This window comes from Nymphalis io, chromosome 2, assembly GCF_905147045.1.
Source record: "Nymphalis io chromosome 2, ilAglIoxx1.1, whole genome shotgun sequence".
Lineage (NCBI taxonomy): Eukaryota > Metazoa > Arthropoda > Insecta > Lepidoptera > Nymphalidae > Nymphalis > Nymphalis io.
The window spans coordinates 1260215-1280216 of record NC_065889.1 but is presented as its reverse complement, the minus strand read 5'-3'; the positions used below and the strand labels follow the sequence as shown (position 1 = coordinate 1280216).

General features: G+C 37.2%; 2 protein-coding genes across 3 annotated transcripts; both read right to left on the bottom strand.

Moving 5' to 3' along the window:
* LOC126775276 (dual specificity protein kinase Ttk) lies at positions 1 to 4405 on the bottom strand. The gene is made up of 6 exons (XM_050497094.1): positions 3393 to 4405; positions 3093 to 3238; positions 2430 to 2590; positions 2079 to 2281; positions 1152 to 1299; positions 1 to 1053 (listed from the first exon to the last, which is right to left on the bottom strand). Exons 1-6 carry the CDS (start codon positions 4287 to 4289, stop codon positions 857 to 859), a joined length of 1752 nt encoding a protein of 583 aa, XP_050353051.1. The 5' UTR covers positions 4290 to 4405; the 3' UTR covers positions 1 to 856.
* Positions 4406 to 5542: 1137 nt separating this feature from the next.
* LOC126775123 (histone-lysine N-methyltransferase EHMT1) lies at positions 5543 to 17945 on the bottom strand. Of its 2 annotated transcripts, XM_050496904.1 has the most exons (19): positions 16737 to 17945; positions 15420 to 15593; positions 14705 to 14788; positions 13961 to 14041; positions 13719 to 13846; positions 12821 to 13014; positions 12456 to 12661; positions 12063 to 12274; positions 11260 to 11430; positions 10690 to 10937; positions 9115 to 9278; positions 8813 to 8974; positions 8663 to 8726; positions 8458 to 8591; positions 7998 to 8142; positions 7379 to 7528; positions 6928 to 7161; positions 6413 to 6597; positions 5543 to 5805 (listed from the first exon to the last, which is right to left on the bottom strand). In XM_050496904.1, exons 1-19 carry the CDS (start codon positions 17501 to 17503, stop codon positions 5694 to 5696), a joined length of 3615 nt encoding a protein of 1204 aa, XP_050352861.1. In that variant the 5' UTR covers positions 17504 to 17945; the 3' UTR covers positions 5543 to 5693. The 2 variants fall into 2 exon arrangements, with proteins under 2 accessions (XP_050352861.1, XP_050352869.1); XM_050496912.1 differs by lacking the exon at positions 15420 to 15593.
* Positions 17946 to 20002: the final 2057 nt, after the last annotated feature.

Genomic DNA, 20002 nt, shown 5'->3' with positions numbered 1-20002 from the left:
TGTGCAGAATTTATTAGAATCTGTTAGCTGTTGCGCTTTTGTTGGTTTGAAGAACACGCGAGGCTTTCATAACAAAGCTTGTCTCGCTCGTTTAATATAAATATCCTAACTGTGTCTACACAGCTGTGTAGTGAAACAGTGCTACCATCTGGTATTGAGTTACAGTATGGGTATGAATTCCTTTCCTCTGAATAGCAGAGGAATACGAAGCTCCCTTGACGGTTTTCTAATAAAAACTCGCATCTTTTTAGTGATTGTCTAGCATTTATTATTAATCAATGGTTATAATTGCATTTCGGTACATAGTTTTGCAAGCTAAGTATAATATTGTAAGCTTAAATTTCATTATTTACTGTGTGTTTTGTCAAGGTACGCTAACATTTTTATTTATTTTTTGTATTCACATAAAAATTCTAATAAACATATTTAATCCCCCCAAAATAAATAAAAGATTCTTATTTTATCTATGTACATACACACTACATTGTCTGCAGTTAGTTCTAGAACTTGTTCCTAATTTAAATGTTACAGAAGTCTTATTATTTTGAGTTAATGTCTCACTCATAAAATTATAATTTATTAATATGACTATAAATTTAAATAAGCTAAAAAAACTGTTATTAAAGACTATTTTCATTAAAGAAACTAGAGAAATGCTACGCGATGCAGACATCAGTAAATATTATTTACTTTATATTTACAAAAAATATACAGTGACTATTATACACACCTTTGCTAGTACCAAGCTAGCTTCTAACACCTATGTACATCATTAATTTATTTTAAAACGGACCATAAAAATGCCAGTTGTTTTAAAGTGAATAGCTTCTTTCACACTAATGTTCATTAATAAAGTTTATAATTGTGCCTGCTGCAAGAGTCTGAACTCATCAGCAGACACATATTGCTTTAGTTTGTCTAATAATGGTTGTGGTAACGATGCGCGTGGCGGCTGCAAATGCTTTACAGCGAGCAACTCCCGCACCGACGGCCTCGAACGAGCGTTGTATGTTAGACACCATTTTAATGTTGCGACCAGAGATGAAGGTAGATCTGACAAAAATAAAATTATGGGTTTATTAACTTTCTTAAAAAATATACATACAAAATTTACTACAAATTATAAAAATAGAAGTTACAATGATACTAACGATCTGCGGCTGGATAGTCAATCCGATGGTTGGGATCAAGGATGGCGGCCAACTTGGCTAAGTTGGGGATGTGACTAAATGGCGTACGCCCATACACCATGCTGTATAAGATGCACCCCAATGACCAAACATCAGAGCGAAATGATATCTGAAAATATTAAGAGAATGTTATTTTATTTTAAAAATAAACTACCTTAGAACTAACGTTGCTTAGCATATGTTCAGTTAAACTTTGATTTTGCTCTTTCTGACATTATTGATTTGACATTCGAAAGAAGAAGACAGCATTGTTTAACTAATCACCCGCTAAACAATGTCTCTAAGTAAGGCCGTTAATTTTAAATCTCAATATCCCATATAAATATTTTTGCATATTAGTAGAAAAATTACTAAATAATAGAGTAAAATATTTGTCACCATCATGACAACAGTGACAACGCGTTCTAACACGCGTGAATCTTAACCGATGATCGTGGGTTCAAATCCGGGAAAACACCACCGAATTTTCATGTGTTTAATTTGTGTTTATAATTCATCTCGTGCTTAACGGTGAAGGAAAACATCGTGAGGAAACCTGCATGTGTCAAATTTCACTGAAATTCTGCCACATGTGTATTGCACCAACCCGCATTAGTAGAATGTGCTCCAATCATCCTCCTCAAAAAATGAGAGGAGACATTAGCCCAGCAGTGGGGCATTCACTGTCAGCTGTCACGATTACTGTAGGAATGGTTATAAGTATTATTATATTTAACTATTAGTTTTCGCTTGCGTTATATGCGTTGCTCGTTGCGTCTTTGTCCTTTGTACCCTGAGAATGTGTATGCAAAATTTTATGATGATAGGTTGAGTAGTTAAGTCATGAAAACGTAACAAATAAACTCACTTTCGCATTTATAATAATAGTAAGGATAACCAAGAACATACTTTGATATTTGCGCTGCCGCCATAACCGCCAGCACCGCCCATAAGGGCTTCAGGGCTTATATAGGAGTAGGTGCCTGCAGCTTGCGCGCGCACCACGCTAGTAGCGTCACCACTTATTGCTGACGCTATGCCGAAGTCGATCAGCTTCAGTCGCCCGCAAACTAATAAGAAGTTTGCTGGTTTCAAATCTGCATGGATAACTCCTGAAGATAAAATATTATAATGAGAGGCATAAACTATGAATTTATATTATGTATAAAATAAGTAATCTTTCATCCAAAAACTAAACATTTTTATACTATTAAATTTCAATTGAATACTATTAATTAGCAAAAAAATTGTAATTCATACCATGCTCATGTATGTAATGAACAGCGTGTAGCATTTCTTCCCAATAATGTAGCACAAGCGCGGGAGGCAGACCAGCACCACGTGCGCGAAGAAACGACGACAGATCTGTCTCGCCCACCTCTAGCACCATGCGTAGGAATTGATTCTGACGATCATATTCACTGTAAAGCAAAATTTTTAATATTGGTTTACTTTAATTACAGTAACTATAATCATATAAATCAACACTTTAACTGTACCAAGTGAGTGTTATGTAAAATTATGTTGTGTATTGTTATGTAACAGTACAGTAACAGCCTGTAAATGTCCCACTGCTGGGCTAAGGCCTCCTCTCCCTTTTTTGAGAAGAAGGTTTGGAGCTTATTCCACCACGCTGCTCCAGTGCGGGTTGGTAGAATACACATGTGGCAGAATTTCGATGAAATTAGACACATGCAGGTTTCCTCAAGATGTTTTCCTTCACCGAAAAGCACGAGATGAATTATAAACAGAAATTAAGCACATGTAAATTCAGAGGTGCTTGCCCGGGTTTGAACCCACGTTCATTGGTTAAGATTCACGCGTTCTTACCACTGAGCCATCTCGACTTATACGACAATAACATAATTATTAAAAAAAATGATTCTTTTTACTACTTTAAAAAAAATAAAAGGCAGCACTAACTAGTCGTATAGACGAATAACTCGATCAGAATTTTGTAGTTCTCGCAGCAGCCTCACTTCATTGATGTAGCCTTGAGCGAGGTCATGGTCTGTGGCCAGGTACACACACTTCACTGCAAACTCACAGGACGTTCCTACTTCTAGTACCTATAATAACAACTGAATTTAATACACTTTTTTAAAAAGATAGAAATATATGGTTATGTGGCATTTGCTGACAGCATTATTTTTTAATTGAGCTATACTAGTTTTAACATTAATAGTTTTGTTGAAAAGCTAAGAAATATTTATGAAAATAAACCTTATAAACTTCGCTGGATCCCCCGGTACCCAATTTTTTAATGAACATATATTTTTTATCTTTAATGCATGTTGTTTTGAACAAAATCTTTGAATTGTTCCCCACTATGCCCTGTGGGTAAGATGGTGTTGCTGCATATGAAGCGGGCATTGGTTTTCTATTGATTGGGGTTTCTGGTACTGGCACAACAATAGGAACTGGTCCAGGCTCTCGGGGTGGTGGTAGCTGTTCATCCTTCTGTTGATTATGTCTAAACAATTCACATCGCACTTTATCTCTGTTCTGAATTATGGTTTGCTGAGGTGTTTTCTTTTGATTGTGTCTTGATGAACCAGGTGTGAATTTCCTTATTCCAGATTTAATTTTAGGCGTCGCTGTTTTCGTTTTCTGACAACTATTCGGCACTTTAATATCTGGAGTCTTCTTATGAGCTGAATTAAGTTTACTTTGTACCTGTGGCACCTTTACATTACAGTCATGTTGCATGAGTACATTCCGTTTTTTTGCTTCTGAATTTGGATAAGCGGAAGACGCTTTAGCCAATTTCTGACCACTAGGTAAAATACTGTCCTTAGAATGATAATTATGTAATTGCTTAATATCGTTTTCGTTAGCATTCTCTTTGTTATGGTCGTTTATAATGTTTTTCTTTTCGGATGCATTACTTTGAAAATCTTTTGTAGTTTTATACTGTGGAGTTGACGACATTATTGTTTTGTTTTTAAGAGGAGTTTTCAATGAAACTTCGTTCGAGGATACATCACTCTCGTCTGTTGTGAAACTAGAGTCAGGACTATCCGAATTTTGTTGTAAAGGCATCAAATTAGCGAGTAACGCCGACATAGGCATCGGCGCAAATTTGATGCTATTAGATGTGGATTCAGAATTACCGTTCATGGTTTTAATGGAACTCAACACATTAGGCAAAAAAATCCATAGGGTTACACTTTACAATGCTATATAATTCACTTTTTATTTTGAACACAAGATAGGTAGGTTCCGTTAAAAGTAAAACTTTTAAAAATAATTATTTTGACATTAAAATTCATAAAATAAAGTAGGCAAATATCTAAAGTATACAGCCCAGTTCATTAATGTTGTCAGCCAAAAAAAAAAGATAATAATCTGTTATAGTCTAGTAAAGTAGTTAGTAATCAATTACTCTGTATTAACCCGTTATAAAATACAACGTGTGTCTGTTCTAATATAACCTCAAATCGATCCGTTTGATGTAAGATAAATTAAGAAAAAGATAATATTTTTTTTATTTAATCAATTTGTTAATAATAAATAGTCGACTTTGAGATTATACTGGCTCTCTCACCCTTCGAATCGGAATACAACAATAATAAGTATTGCTATTTCGCGGTACAATATGTGATAAATGGGTGTTATTCAGACGAGTTTACACCAAGTTAGTAACTTTGATTGATTCGGAAGAGGGCGCGCGGGGTGATCTGAGGCACTTACTTGACTCACTCACTTTACATTTTTCATTACTTTCGTTGTAAAGTGATCAGGGTTGATGGATTACATATTGTAGTCGTAATCGTTAATCATTAATCTGATTGCATTTTCCTAAGTCTGAGTGGCTGTATGTAACCCTGTAGGGTTTTGGCAAACACACAATCGTGCACGGCACAAGAATGGTTTGGTACTTTGTTTTTTAACGTCTCGGAAATTGGATCCGATATGCAGATTTTTTCTGTCATCTATTCAATGACAAGCTATATAATCACTGTCGATTATGCTGCTATGTAAATGCTAAAAGCTTTTAAGCGTAACTTCATTATAATTTATTATTCTAGTTAATTACTGTTTTATGTAAGCTGTTTTTATGTAATTTACCTATTATTTAAAGCGTCAATGACGTTTTCGTATCGATACTGACTTAAGTAATTTGTTGTTGATAACATATACTAGAAAGGAAATAGGTAGGTAGATATGATATGTAGGGTGTATTTTGATATATTATTTGTTCATGTTTCATATCGATAACGATTCAAGTTCAGATCGTCGATAAATCGATCTAGTCCAGTTAATTAAAGTCCTACTTCGCTACTTAATATATGATTTATTTTGTTTTTTTTTTTTAATTTTAATATGTAGGTTTATTGATTTCGATAAGTATATTAAATTATAAACACAGGTTAAAGAAATAATTTCATATTTTTGTGTCTTATATATAAAGTTATGCTTACTACATTATATTGATATTATAATACAATAATATACAATTATAATGATTTATATAAAATAATTATTAATTTATCAATATTGTTATAGATAATTACAAATAGTTTATGACTCGGTTTCTTCGGTGGTCTTTGTTGGGTATCTGCAGTCGACAGCCTCACACTCACACTTCATCCATTTTGACTTTACTGACCAGAATTTATCACCATAATCAAATCTGAAAATTTAAAAAATATATACATAAACGTCAGTACTCGTCTTAAAAGAAAAGTTTAAAGCTGCTTAGCTACGAGTGGATAATCATATGGCAGAATTTTATTTGACACATGCCAAGTCTTCTTATGATCTTTTTCTTAATTGTTAAGTCTGACATTAATCAATATGGAAGCATTACACATACTGATTGTCATAAAACTACCAAAATGTTAAAGCATAAAAAGGAATGATTAATTTTTTTTAAATCTATATTGTATTAGCTAGGTTGTCTTGGCAAATAAACTAAAATGTAATTGGAAGATAATTAATTTCTAATTATTATTTCCACCAACCCGCATTGGAGCAGCGTGGTGGAATAAGCTCCAAACCTTCTCCTCAAAAAAGGGAGAGGAGGTCTTTAGCCCAGCAGTGGGACATTCACAGGCTGTTACTGTACTGTACTGTATTTAGTACTCCTTTATCAACCTACTAATCCCCAAAAGGAGAGGAGGACTTAGCCCAGCAGTGGGACATTTCCATGCAGTTCCTTTATCAACATAACAGTTTATTCTAGAAAGAGTTTCATTACTATTTAGCTAAGTTATTTTATTAGTTATGTTGGTTCTTACGTAAGCGGGTGTCCGGCGGGCAGATCTCGTAGAGCAAAAAGAGCTACGTGCGGCAGACGCAGATCCCGAATGGAACTAAACACTCGCACGGGCGCCACGCTGGGTCGACAGCTGTGGTTCATAAAGCGGGCGGCGCTACCGAACCTCGCCGCGTCCACACAGAGCTGAGTCTGGTCACTGCATTGCTGTTAAATTATTACAAATGTTTCATTACAAAATTAATTTAGTTTGACTTCTCTATCTACAATATAAAATATAGAGTTATTATAAGTGTGATCAGTTTCTCTAGCACTAAACATTTCCAACAAAAATACTCTACTCAACTCTCTCTCATTCTCTACATTCAAATATACAGCATTCTTATATTAAAGATGAGTGGAACTCTGCCATTACAGACATGAGGGCCATGGCACTTTAGATTTTTTGGCTGGTGGAGCCTTTACGATTTATGGAATAGTTGTGCAATACCGCTATTTTCATAAAGAATCTGTGAACTCGTTAACCCTAGTCACTACCTCCAGGAGATCCGGCTTGAGGTCCAGGGCGAACATGTACTGGTCGTCGGGCCGCGAGTCGGCGCGCTCATGCGGCAGCAGCTCCCCGCGGTAGAGCGCCACGAGCGCGCCGCGCGGCACCCGCCGCAGTGTGCGCAGGCCCCACCCGCAGCGGACCGTGCGGTACACCTCCACGGGCGTCGCCAGCGAGCCGGCGCTCTCGATGCGGCCCACGACGCGGTTCGGACAATGTTTCTAAATGCAGAATAAATAATCAACAAAAAGAAAATACATAACACACCTTTATTAAAGTCAATACTCGATTATTTGATCATTTGTGGGTGCGTATTTCAGTTTCGTTTAACGTCTGCTACCTCTCGGATCTCATTAATTCCTCGAAGGAATATATTCCAGACGTATTATTATTTTATAGTAGTATATTTTTTCTACAAAATCTAGTTTCGCATATTACCGCGTCGCAGGCGCAGGTCTGGTTGCACTCGAACAGCATGGGCGGGTCGTGGTGCGGGAAGGCGGCGGGCAGGCGGCCGGCGCGGTACCAGCCGCGCACGCCCAGCACGCAGCACGCGCACTCCGCGCCGCACTGCTTGCACGTGCAGCCCTGCGGGGTGATAGGATTAGTACGGTCTAGGCAATTCACTATTTCTGATTTTTATGTTGACTGGACTAGTATAATATTTTGATGCGGTATTAGACATTTAAATAACAATAGAAAAACTGTTACAGGTGATACTTTTGTGCGAGCTCACCTGGATAGGTACCATTTCCTCGTCTATTGATCTAAAACTGAATGTTACATTTTAGAGCGAGTGATAGCGAACCACTACAATCACGAGGGATAGATATTAGGTCTCATGGTTGGCGATGGCGACGGCGCAGCGAATGCGAAGGCGACATTAACGGAGTGAGGAATAATTAATATAACTACAGTGCCAATGTGATGTGGTGGTGACCACTTATTATCAGGCACGTGTAAACTGCCTTGCCACCATAAATAAATTCGGGTTAAAATACTATAATATTATTTATTATTAATATTATATATTAGATAATTCTTTATATATTGTTACCTGCATGGTCTCTATGCTGTCGTCGAGGGGCACGTGCTCCGGCATCACGTGCTGCGACACGTACGTGAAGTCGTCGGGCAGGGTTGCGTCGTCCACCTCGTTCACGCACGGCACGGGATACGGTTCACGACCGTTTGATATGTCGCTGTGTGAAAAGCTCTTTGTTATATATTAACATTATATTAAAGTGATTTGTATCGGAAGAAATTGAAGCTATTATATATTTAATCTAAGAACTTTTTAATACAAGAACGTCAAGTTCATGTGTGTGATGACGTCCGAATGGGCTATCCGGTGGTGAGATCAAGATTTCTATTAAAAAAGATAGGATTAGATTATTTTCCCTCACTTCACTGAGCTGGTATTTTGTTTTTTGTATATTGGTGATTATTTCGACTATAGATCTTACAAAATAATTTAAATATGAAAAACGTTTTGTTTACTCATAGAATTATTTAACCTGGAAAGGATGCGAGTTCGCGGTATCTTATCCTTGACGGCCATCGTCATCTGCATGTTGAGCAAGATGGCGTTGTGGCTCGGACCGCTGCAGACGTCGACCGGTAGTTCACCCGCGGAGTTTTCCTGATCCGTCTGAAAGGTTCATTAATTACTAATACAAAATGGTAAAAAAGTGAAACGAAACGTCAATTGAAAATACGAACCCTAGCTCCATGAGCGAGGAGGACGACCACGCAGGCGTAGTGACCCTCCCTCGCCGCCACGTGCCTAAGCAAATAAAAACGTAATAAAGATCATAATACATAATTAATAGAGCAGATAATCGCGTGTGCGGCTACGCGCGTGTCACTGACAGCGGCGTGTCGGTGTGCGCGTTGGGCGCGTCCCGCGCGGCGGGCGCGGCTCGCAGCAGCAGCGCCAGCGAGCGCGCGTCGCCGGCCAGCGCGCACCAGTGCACGGGCAGGTTGCCCTCGCCGTCGCCGGCCGCCGCGTCCGCGCCGCTCTCCAGCAGCATTCTGTAGAATACGACTCGAATTGTGATTTTGCAATATTTTAACGGAGCTCCAGAGACTGGAGCCCTCGGTCGGTGCGGTCTTCGTCTACGTTTATTTGTGGACTCGTATATCACAGTACACACGCTCGCGGAGCGGCCCACCTGACGACGTCGGGGTGCTTGTTCTCGGCGGCGCGCACGAGCGGCGTCCACCCGCCGTGGTCGCGCGCGTCGACGGCGGCGCCGCCCGCGCGCAGCAGCTCGCGACACACGGGCGCGCCGCCGTGCTGCGCCGCCATGTGCAGCGCCGTCATGCCTTCCGGGCCCTGGACGCGACACGAATATATAGAAACCTCTCAACGAATATCTTACTCAGATATTTTCGAGATTTCTCCAACTATTTATTCAAGTCTATACTACTCCAGGTCAAATAGGAATTTAGCCCCCGCCCCACCGGCGCACAGTAGCGCCTCGCTTGCTCCGTGCGAGTGACTATCTTGAATATTAACACATGGGAGGTACAGTAGTACACAAGATAATTCATAAAAGTTTAATATATTAATAAACGATCACTTTCTTTTCGCTGCAATTTTATTTTATCGCGATCATATCCCATTCATACAGCAGAAATCGCATCACTAATTACGCGTAGTTGGTATAAATATAAGCCCTTTGCACTAATGAATTGAGTCGGGCGGTAGGAAGGAGCGTACATGTTGTTTATTTTCTAACAACAAGTAAAAAACCTTTTCTTAAGATTTGAACCACATAGTGCTCATATTCTACTACATTTCGTTCATATATAACATTTCATTTGTGTACGTTAAGTACAGCTATTTTTTATTTCGAAAAAAAATTTGTTTTTTTTTTTATCTAGAAAATTTCTAGGAGTCATGTTTTTACAACATATAAACAATAGTATGTAACCCTAACTTTACTATATTATTATTTTAATTATTTTTTTATGTTATAGGCAGGCGGACGAGCAAATGGGCCACCTGACAGTAAGTGGTCACCACCGCTATAGACATTAGCGATGTAAGAAATAATAACCATTCCTCACATCGCCAATGCGCCACCAACCTTGGAAACGAAGATGATATGTCCCTTGTGCCTGTAGTTACACTGACTCACTCACCCTTTAAACCGAAACGCAACAATACTAAGTATTGCTGTTTAGCAGTAGAATATCTAATAAGTGGGTGGTACCCACCCAGACCGGCCTGTACAAAGCCTTACTACTCTGCATTAAACAAAGTCATTTGAGGTTGTATAGTCCATTTTAATGAATGAAAAATGTTGAATGTTTGGAATTGCCAGCAAGATGTTTATTGTGTCCAGTAAAAATAATAAATATCATGATGATAATGAAGTGGCACGAACTATAATGTATTGAAACATTTCAATAACAATCATTTAGAGACAAGATAACTTTTACTGGTGGTAGAGCTTTGTGCAAGCTCGTCTGGGTAGGTGCCACCCACTCATCAGATATTCTACAGCAAAACTTATTTACTACGTATTGTTGTGTTCAAGTTTGAAGGGTGAGTGAGCCACTGTAATTACAGGCACAAGGGACATAAAATCTTAGTTCCCAAGGTCGGTGGCGCATTGGTGATGTAAGCGATGGTTAACATTTACAATGCCAATGTCTATGGGCGTTGGTGACCACTTACCATCAGGTGGCCCATATGCTCCTCCGCCTTCCTGTTCTATAAAAAATGTCTGAATAGCTACCTGTTTATTAACATCACAGCCCGCTGCAATCAAATACTTAATAACTTTAAAAAGATCTTCTTCAGTCGGCTTGTTCGGGTCCTCGTTGTTATCTTCTTCCTTCACATCAGTTTTCTCATCTTCTATGTCTTTTTTTACTTCGGCGTCGACTTCTTCATTTTGTTCCGGCTTAATCTCCTTACTATCATTAATTTCTTCGTCGTGGATCTCATGTTCTGCTTCTTCTATTGACTCCTTGTCTAATAATGCTGTATCGAAAATAATATAAACGAAATTAATTAAACCTTCAATATATATATCCAAAGAAATAAGGTATTGTTTTAAAATATAATTTTTTTTATATAATTCACTGGTTTTCGCCCACGCTTTGGCCCGCGTGTTGGGGGTAGGCTGGTGTTAGTGTACAAAAAACCTAAGTATTAACTTGGGATTCAGCCGTGAAAGCGTAAGCCGTCTTTTACTTTCGCAGTTATGGTATTAGTATAAGTATAATAGTGTGCTCATTTTATCGAAATGTGACGTCACCGTGAAGTGACATATATCTCGGTAAGGCTACGTCACCGTGCTGACCGAGTATGGCGCGCATGAGCGGCGTGCGCGCGGCGCCGTCCGCCACGTCGAGCGCGGCGCCGGCGTACTGCAGCACGCACAGCGCGCTCAGTCGCCCGCGGGCCGCCGCCGCGTGCGCACACGTGCCGCCCTCGAACTCGGCCAGCGGCTGGTTCAGGTGATCGCCGCGAACTGCAAATGACATTTATATTCTAGGCATTCGTCTGATATATCAAAACGAATTCAAAATCCGGTTTCAAACACAAATCGATTCGTATCAATTTCACAAACCAAAAATCCGATTTCAATAATCGACCTAGCCGAACCAAACGCCAACGATCTATAGATCGATACCACAAATATTTCGAATCGACAAATAAAATCACTGGATATCACCAAACGAATTGTGTATGGTATCCAAACGCAAACTGATTGTTACATACTATGAAATTTGCTTTTTCTCTTTCTAACCAATTGGAATAAAAAAGATAGCGCGAATTTTGCGATTCGGATTTCAATTACACAATCATCGACCTTACTATTAAGTACTTAAAGACTATATTTGCCTGAGCACAAGCGATTTGGTAAGTTTAGACGTTACCGAAATCGGATATCTAAAATCGGATTTTGAAATCGATTTGTAAATTTGAAATCGCATAAATATCAGTTTGCGTTAAAAATCAAAAACGCCCATGTCTATTATATTCAAATTAGCTCTTCAGTTCGTAGGCGAATCAGCGTTTTTAAGATAAGATCTGGCTTTTAGGTCACCGACACGCTTAGGGTGTGTCCAAATAAAGCCTCATAATTAATGTAAGACTTACTGATTTTCGGTATTAGCTGATCGACGGGCTCCCCGTTTATAATCGCCTCGTATAACGCCTGCATCGAACAGTCGGTCAGCTCCTCCTCGGTGTCCCTTTCGAAAAGCTTTTTAATATCTAAGGGCGTCGAAGATAGTAACTCCTCTGGAATCGGCGGAACTTCATCTAACTGTGAAGGGTCGACGGACGAAAAGCCTAGAAAAGCTGGCGTGCTGAAAACAATAGACAAATGACATCACATATTTATTTTCATTCCTGTAATCTGTCAAAAATTAAATTAACCTTTCTATTAGGCAAAAATTAGTTCATCATAAAAAAAAATATGAAATCTTTTTTTTGCGAGAGGAGAATTATTTATAAAGAGTTCGTATCGATGCGTGCGTCGTGCCTCACCACTGCTCCCGCTGGTCGGGCAGGAACACGCGCTTGTTGCTGCAGTGCATGTCGACCCGCACGCGCGCGTACTCGCGGTTGACGGGCTGCCAGCGGTACGAGTGCACCCCGCAATGGGGACACCCGGGCTTCTGCTTGGAGTCCCCGCCTTGTATACCACACTCTAAATGAAAGAGGTGGTTCTTGGAACATTGGAAGAATATCCCCTGAAAAATATTCCCTATATTAATTTATCGTTTTCCACTAAATATCACGAACACGACACATGAGCATTCGCCTATAATACTTCTGCATGCGGTGTACAAAAGACAGACTAAATAAAAGTAAGGTATATTTCCATTCGAGTAGGGTGGTAATATTCGCACCTGCGTGCAGAACAGTCCGCAGGTGGGGCAGCACATGTGCGCGCGCAGCTGCGCGGCGTGCAGGCGGCACGTGAGCACGTAGGGCGCGCGCAGGCCGGCGCGGGCGAGCGCGCGCGGCGCGCGGGGCGGCAGCGCGTGCGAGCAGCCCACGCGCACGCCGTCCACCAGCTCCACGGCCTGGCAGAACACGGGCTCTGCGGCCCGGCACGACCCGCTCATGAACTCATAGTATTAAGTGTATTGTATTGAGTTGCAGGCAACGTGATGTGGTTAGATGAGCGAGTCATATTAGAATTGTAAGGTTGGACTACGCCCTTTTCTGTACATCTGACATTGATCATGATGATCGGTTGAGTGTTTCAAATGTGAAAACCTAATATACGCAACTCTCAACTCACTTTCGCTTTTATTATTTATTTTATTATTAGTTGGGGCAGCGTTATTATTAGTAGGGCTTTGTGCAAGCTCGTCTGGGTAGGTACCACCCACTCATCAGATATTCCACCGCAAAACAGCAGTACTTGATATTGTTGTGTTCCGGTTTGAAGGGCGAGTGAGCCACTGTAATTACAGGCACAAGGGACATAAAATCTTAGTTCCCAAGGTTGGTGGCGCATTGGCTATGTAAGCGATGGTTGACATATCTTACAATGCCAATGTCTATGGGCGTTGGAGACCAGTTACCATCAGGTAGCCTATATGTTCGTCCGCCTTCCTATTCTATAAAAAAAAAGGTTTCATGCAATGTACTGAACTGAGTATAAAACCGAAGAAGCTATAACATAGTGCACAAAAAATATATAACCACTTAAAACCTCCTTCTTGTTGTAAGGCGGTTTAAAAATAATAGTAAGATGTTAAAGACGGCTTTTTGAATATGATGAAGTGATTGTTGTACCTTTTAATTCCGAGGGAGCGGCGTATATGTTGCTAGGTTCTTCACACAGGCACGTGGCCACGATGGTGGACGCCTCGGCCGGGCACGCCGCCTCCGTGTTTTCTTCCGCACCAGCGGCATCCGAGGCACTGTGGTGTAATTCATTTATAATCATTTTAAAAGAGTGATAAAAAAATATGGAAAATCGATTGAGTAACAAATTATATTTGTGAGTGACATTTAAAAAAAATATTAAATCTCACATTTTTGCATCGGTCTCCCCTTCAGAGTGTGCTTCGTCAGCGCCGTGAGATCGAGTATTTTTACGTTTGGGTTCGTAGTCACTAAAATAGTTAAAAATAATAATAATAGAGGATCTATTGAGCTTTTAATAATAAAAATATTCCTTAAATGAATTTGAATTCTAAACATTAATATGATGACACACACAAAAAACCAGTTATTTTAATTTAACGTTTTATTTTGTGCCCCATGGCTTTGTGCAAGCCTGCTGGTTAAGTAATAATAAGTATCTTTATTGCACACTCAAATGAAAGAAAAAAATATATACGTAAAAGCAAATTAGTGATCTTTTCCACACATGTCGGACACACTTCGGGCAAGTGCATTATATATACATAGATATACACTATACATACACAAATATATATATATACATTTATATAAGTAAATGCCACCCAGTCTTCAGATGTTCTACCACTAAACATCAATACGGAATGTGGTCCTGTTTGAAGGATAAGAGAGTCAGTGTAATTACAGGCACGAGAAACATAGCATCTTAGTTCCCAGGGATGGTAGCGCATTGGATATGTAAGAAATGATCAATATTTCTTGCAATGCCAATGTCTATGGGCACTGGTGACCATCCACCGAACCATTTTATTGAAAAAATATCATGATTTTTATGGTGATGGTGGATTCCTGAACATGCGAGTTTTGTATTATGATACACTTAAAATAAAGCATTAAGTAATTTGTTTTTATACCTGTCGCCTCCGTCGTCGAATGCAAACGTGTCGTAATAATACAGTCCTAAATTTGCTCTGCGGGACGATCGCCGCAGGGGCGCACTGGAAACAAAAACGAATATATAATATTTACTGTGACTAATATAAAAAAAAAAGTAATTACGTCCAAAAAAATAAATAAATTATAAATAATCTAATTAACATGCAATGATAAATAAATAAGGCATAACTGAAAGGTTAAAATAAGAATCTGAAAAAAAATTAGCATAAGAAAAAGAAGTCTAATAGAAATCAATAAAAATCTAGATCACAATTGTACAGGACGGTTTCAATTAATTATCTTATAAAAATTAGTCACAGTTTTTCCCAAGTAATTTAAATAAAATATATTATTAAGCTTTTTATTATATTAATGAAATCTCAATTCAATACCAAAGTGATCTTCAAACCTTCTCAAGATACAAATACTTTCTAGCATTTACAATAAATTATTTTCCATTATATTTTCTATATGATATTGTTGAAGTAAAAAAATACTAACATTAAAAGTTAATTAAGGGGTAACAGGCCATACTTAAATTATCTCTCATATATATTAACTAAAACAATATAAATAAAAAAGTAATACAAAAATTATCTAAAATTGACTTTCACGGCACCCAGCATGTGTATCTTTGTAAGGTCAACAGGACTAATGTATAAAACATCTATTTGAGCAACTGTCTGCGCGTACGGTGAGCAGTTTCTTCTTGAACGTCTTCTCTTTGTAGATGTCTCTGGACAGAAGTCTTCATCGCTGGCGCTCTCTTCATCTGCTTCTAGAAGTTTGCTTATAACTTCTGTATCATCATCAATTTCTTCATCTTCATCATCTTCAGCCCCCTCATTTGCTGAACTTTCTGTTATTCTAAAAGCAAGCGCATAGCCATAATGTAGCAAATAACTACATAGCATTGGCTTCTAGCTCACACTTCAATGAATATGATATGATTATATCATTTATTAATAATATTTAGTAGGGATCACGGCATTTGGGATTTTAGATCTAGCAGAATACAGTTTAAATATGAATAAAAATTATGACTATTATTATTAGTATTACGACTATGTTTTATTGATGATATGCAGGAGACCCATAAGAGACAGGTTTATTTGTAATTGTTTTTATTTGCATTTCTGTATTCAGTATTATAAAGATTATAAGATTTTATGATTGTTTTATATATTCAATGAATATGTTCTAATCTGTATTATGTTTTCTAAAAGATTAACCTAATAAGTGTCTCGTCTTAGTAAGAATCAATAATAATAATGTCCGATCCGATTAGCCAACTACGCAGGAGGCATTATAGTGCACAAGTGTGTGCACAAACACAAGTGTACTCTCTATTCCCATAATCCAATGAGACGGCAATCCGACAAGACCGGAAAGAGTTCAGGCGCAGAACCAATGACTTTACGTGCTTTCCGAGGCTCGGGAGTGTTCACACATCCAACTTCCAGACTCTGGGCTACTACTGAGAATTTTCTGACAGAAAAACCCAATAAGTTTTTATTGGCACGATCTGGGAATTGAACCCAGGACCTCCAGGTCTGCGGCCTTACATCAAGCCACTAGACCAACGAGGCAGTCAATCAAGAATCAACTTATTGGAAAATCAAATTGTTGGTCTGATAGTTATTGTGGTTTAGTGAACACAGTTAATTTTATAAATAATAACAGCTGTAAGAGTCTCTCTTAACGCTACTTAATATTAAGAATTACTGATCAGAGAACAATATTAATAGTATTAGTTAATTATTACTGTTACTTTAAAAACTTATTTCACAATCTATCATTTATGTAGTTTTATATAACACTTATTGAATGTAAGTAATGTTTTCATATTAGGAATTTTTTAATGCTTCTTTGACAATATTAATAGTGGACTTTATAATTTAATTGGTTATACAATTAAGCAGTGTATATACATAGGCTCTACTATTTTATGTCCATTTATCATCAGGCTGGGATATTTATCAAGAATATCTGTATAAATGATTAAGTTACCTGTTTTCTGCTTCACTTGATTCATCATCCTTGACTTTAAGACCTAGGTTACATAAATGTATTAGTTTCTTGGAAGAATGATCACTTTCTTTATCTGAACTCTCATTTGCACTTTCTTCTTGATGTTTTCTTTTTGAAGACCTTTTCTCTGAAGTGAAATCAACATTTTTTACTTGGGCTGACCGTCTTGTTCTTACTCCTTCTTCTGTAGATTTATCGGTGGAAATTCCGAGGCGAGCATTGTTTTGTGACTCTAAACCCATTCGTAACTCTTCGTTGGCTAATATTTTAGCTGTTGGCTTTATTCTACGGGACAGCCTTTGAGTGGGAGCAGATGATGATTCATTATAATACTTCTCTTTTCTTGCAATAGCATTTGCAATAACATCTGTGAATTCTTTGCTGCGGCGTCTGGTTGATCGTTTCGGTGCATTAGAACTTTCAATAAGCTCTTCATCTTCGGAATCTAAATGGCTTACATTGTCATCATCAGATTCTTTCTTCGTGTTTCTAGTCCGAATAGACCGTCGTGGGGAGATTTCATCATGTTTTTCTTCGTTTGACACTATTTTCATGTTGCTAGTTTTAGCACCAGATTTTTCCGATCGAAAGGTGAGAACTATTCGCGGCTTCGGATCTTCTGTGTCACTTTTTTTCTCGGATTTCTTTCCAGTGTCAATTTTATCAAGCCTTACACTAACGTTATCAAGCGACGTGTCGTTACTCTCTTCTGGGTTAATGACGGGGGATTCGTCGTCAGTGTGCATGTTGCCAAGGTCACTTCTTTTATACCAAGTCAACTTTAAAGCGTCCTTGCTCGACACGTTCTTTTATGCTTTTGAAATGTGAAATGGAAAGTTCATAAATACATTTGCAGAAGATACACTGAAGTTACCATGTTTTTTTTTTTTAAATAATGTAACAACTCTTGTAAAATAAATATTGAAATTGTACATGTATCATGTACAAAATAGAAAAAAGACGAAGTGAAATTGTCACAATGCAAAAGACGACTTTAATAACAACAGAAAATTGTCCTTTTTTTACGTATCTAGGTTAAGTTTTTATAAATATATTTTAATTCTAACAGTAACTATGAAACTTAGGGAGTACATAATTGATAATATTTCATTTTATCCGCAGCCCACAGGTCAGAATATATCAATATACAATATAAGTAAATACAGATACTTTGGGCTTGTTGTGTACCTGTCGTCTGTCACTTTTATCTTATGTACTTATACAGATTAAAGATAAAGAACAGAATGAAAACTAAAGAAAAGCTAATTATTAATAGTTGTATTCGTAGATACACTAAATACAATTTTAGTAATATAATCAATTTTTGTAAAATATTCTTTAATTTCGAAGCGATTTAAGCAGTGTTTATTTTTGTTCATTTATTTAGCCTTTATTGCAAGCAATTTACAAAAAAAAATTAAAGCAGGTAAATTACAAAGTATGGATGTATTAAAGGGAGTGTAATATCAATATCAATGTATCATTTTTCTCCTGCTCCTAAAGTCTATGAGTCTGAAACTGAACACTATGCTATATAGTTTTTGTCAATTTTTAAAATTCAAATTGATGAATGAATTTTTAGCATTGCTGCACATTTAAATAAAATTAACAATTCATAAAACAATAAAATGTTATATTCATTTGATTAAATAATATAAATATATCGGGGAACAATAGCACGATACAATAAGTAATGTTATAGTTTATAAGACGTTTTACACGCTAAGTTTTTCAGGAAATCCGATTTGATTATTGGCAGGTAGTTTTGATTTAAGTTTTAACTGTCAAGTGTGAAACTTCATAATTTAATAATAATAGCCAATATTATTAAACAAACCCTGATACAGCAACTGAAGCACAGCTGCTGTATATGATGAATACATGTAACAACTTTTTTTTCTGCCTTTTGCCGTCCACTGCTGGACGAAAGCCTCCCCCATAGAGCGTCAACCATCACGATCTTGGGCAGTCCGCATCCATCCCGACCCTGCCACCTTTTTTAAATCATCGGTAAATTATGTAACAACTAGAAGAGGCATATTTAGCATAATCATAACATCGATTTTTAATATATTGGTTTTTAATATTTCAGGCTGTTGACTGGACTACTAGACTGGTTTCACTTACATTACATATCAAAAAATACTCAAAAAGTTTTGGAGAAAGTACAGTATAAGTGTGACCATCTAGAAGCCACAAGAAAATAAATTTGCTAATTAATATTACCTGATAACAACAAATGTGGTATCAGAAATTTAGTAGAAGAAAAATTTGAAGATCCTATATGAGACTATTAAACTGAGATAAGCAAGCTTAAAAGCAAAAGAAATTAAGCAATATTTCTTAAAATGTAATTTTTTCCTTATAAAAAACATATATATTTTTGGTTTTAGTAATTATCACTGTAAACCTTCCGCATTGTCACACAGTTGAGATTATACGAGAGAGAGAGAGTGTATTTGTGTAATTATTGACTAAATCTTCAAATTAATTTGTTCGCTTTTTGTAAATTTGTCATCATATTTATAAAAAAATGTTATATCACAATTCATTTTGTGTTTTAGAAAGTGAAGTTACTTCTGCTCCTGATTGGGTTCTTCAATTAGAAGAAAGAAGACTTGCAGTGGAAGAGAGGTCAGCAAGAGCTAGTGAGGCTATATAGGCGATAGCTGCTGGGTTAGCAGGTATACAGGCCACATTGGAGGCAATGCGGCATAATGCCCACTAGCTTTGTTAGGTTTTTAGCTGCTGCTGTTGTTGATTTCCAGCAGATGCTTGAAGTATTTGGCAATAAAAAGAAATTATTATATTTCCAGCAACAAAATATAAATAGTCAATTGGTAAATATTTAACAAAATGTTTATTTGTAATCAATTTTAATTACAAAGTATAATAATTTACTATTTATGGTGATATATTGTAAAAGAATTGTGATACTTATTTATTATATAAAAAGACATATATTTATTTCGTTTTGTATATGATGCGAAACTTGCTGTTAAATTTTTAAATTTTATAAATGATTTTTAAAAAGAAAAATTTATATTTTTAAAATGAAAAAAAAAAGGATTTAAGAACTGTCTCGTTTGTTTATGCATGAAGTAAACTCTATTACTTACTATAAGTATAATTGAGGTAAACATATTTTTAAGGGAAAGTTTTATTATATACTTATAAATAAAGGTGTGTCATAATATTTGTATATAGTAATGTTTTATAAAATGTACAGGCTTAAGATGTGAATA

What these genes read in the sequence shown, in the direction of transcription:
- LOC126775276 (XM_050497094.1), bottom strand. Translation starts at nt 4,289, where the DNA reads ATGAACGGTAATTCTGAATCCACATCTAATAGCATCAAATTTGCGCCG. An exon ending in GATCCAGCGAAGTTTATAAG is followed by an intron (nt 3,239 to 3,392) that starts GTTTATTTTCAT and finishes TTGTTATTATAG; the next exon opens with GTACTAGAAGTAGGAACGTC. An exon ending in TCATTACATACATGAGCATG is followed by an intron (nt 2,282 to 2,429) that starts GTATGAATTACA and finishes TTTTATCTTCAG; the next exon opens with GAGTTATCCATGCAGATTTG.
- LOC126775123 (XM_050496904.1), bottom strand. Translation starts at nt 17,503, where the DNA reads ATGCACACTGACGACGAATCCCCCGTCATTAACCCAGAAGAGAGTAAC. An exon ending in GCGGACTGTTCTGCACGCAG is followed by an intron (nt 12,662 to 12,820) that starts GTGCGAATATTA and finishes AATATTTTTCAG; the next exon opens with GGGATATTCTTCCAATGTTC. An exon ending in GCTCATGCGCGCCATACTCG is followed by an intron (nt 10,938 to 11,259) that starts GTCAGCACGGTG and finishes TTTTCGATACAG; the next exon opens with CATTATTAGACAAGGAGTCA.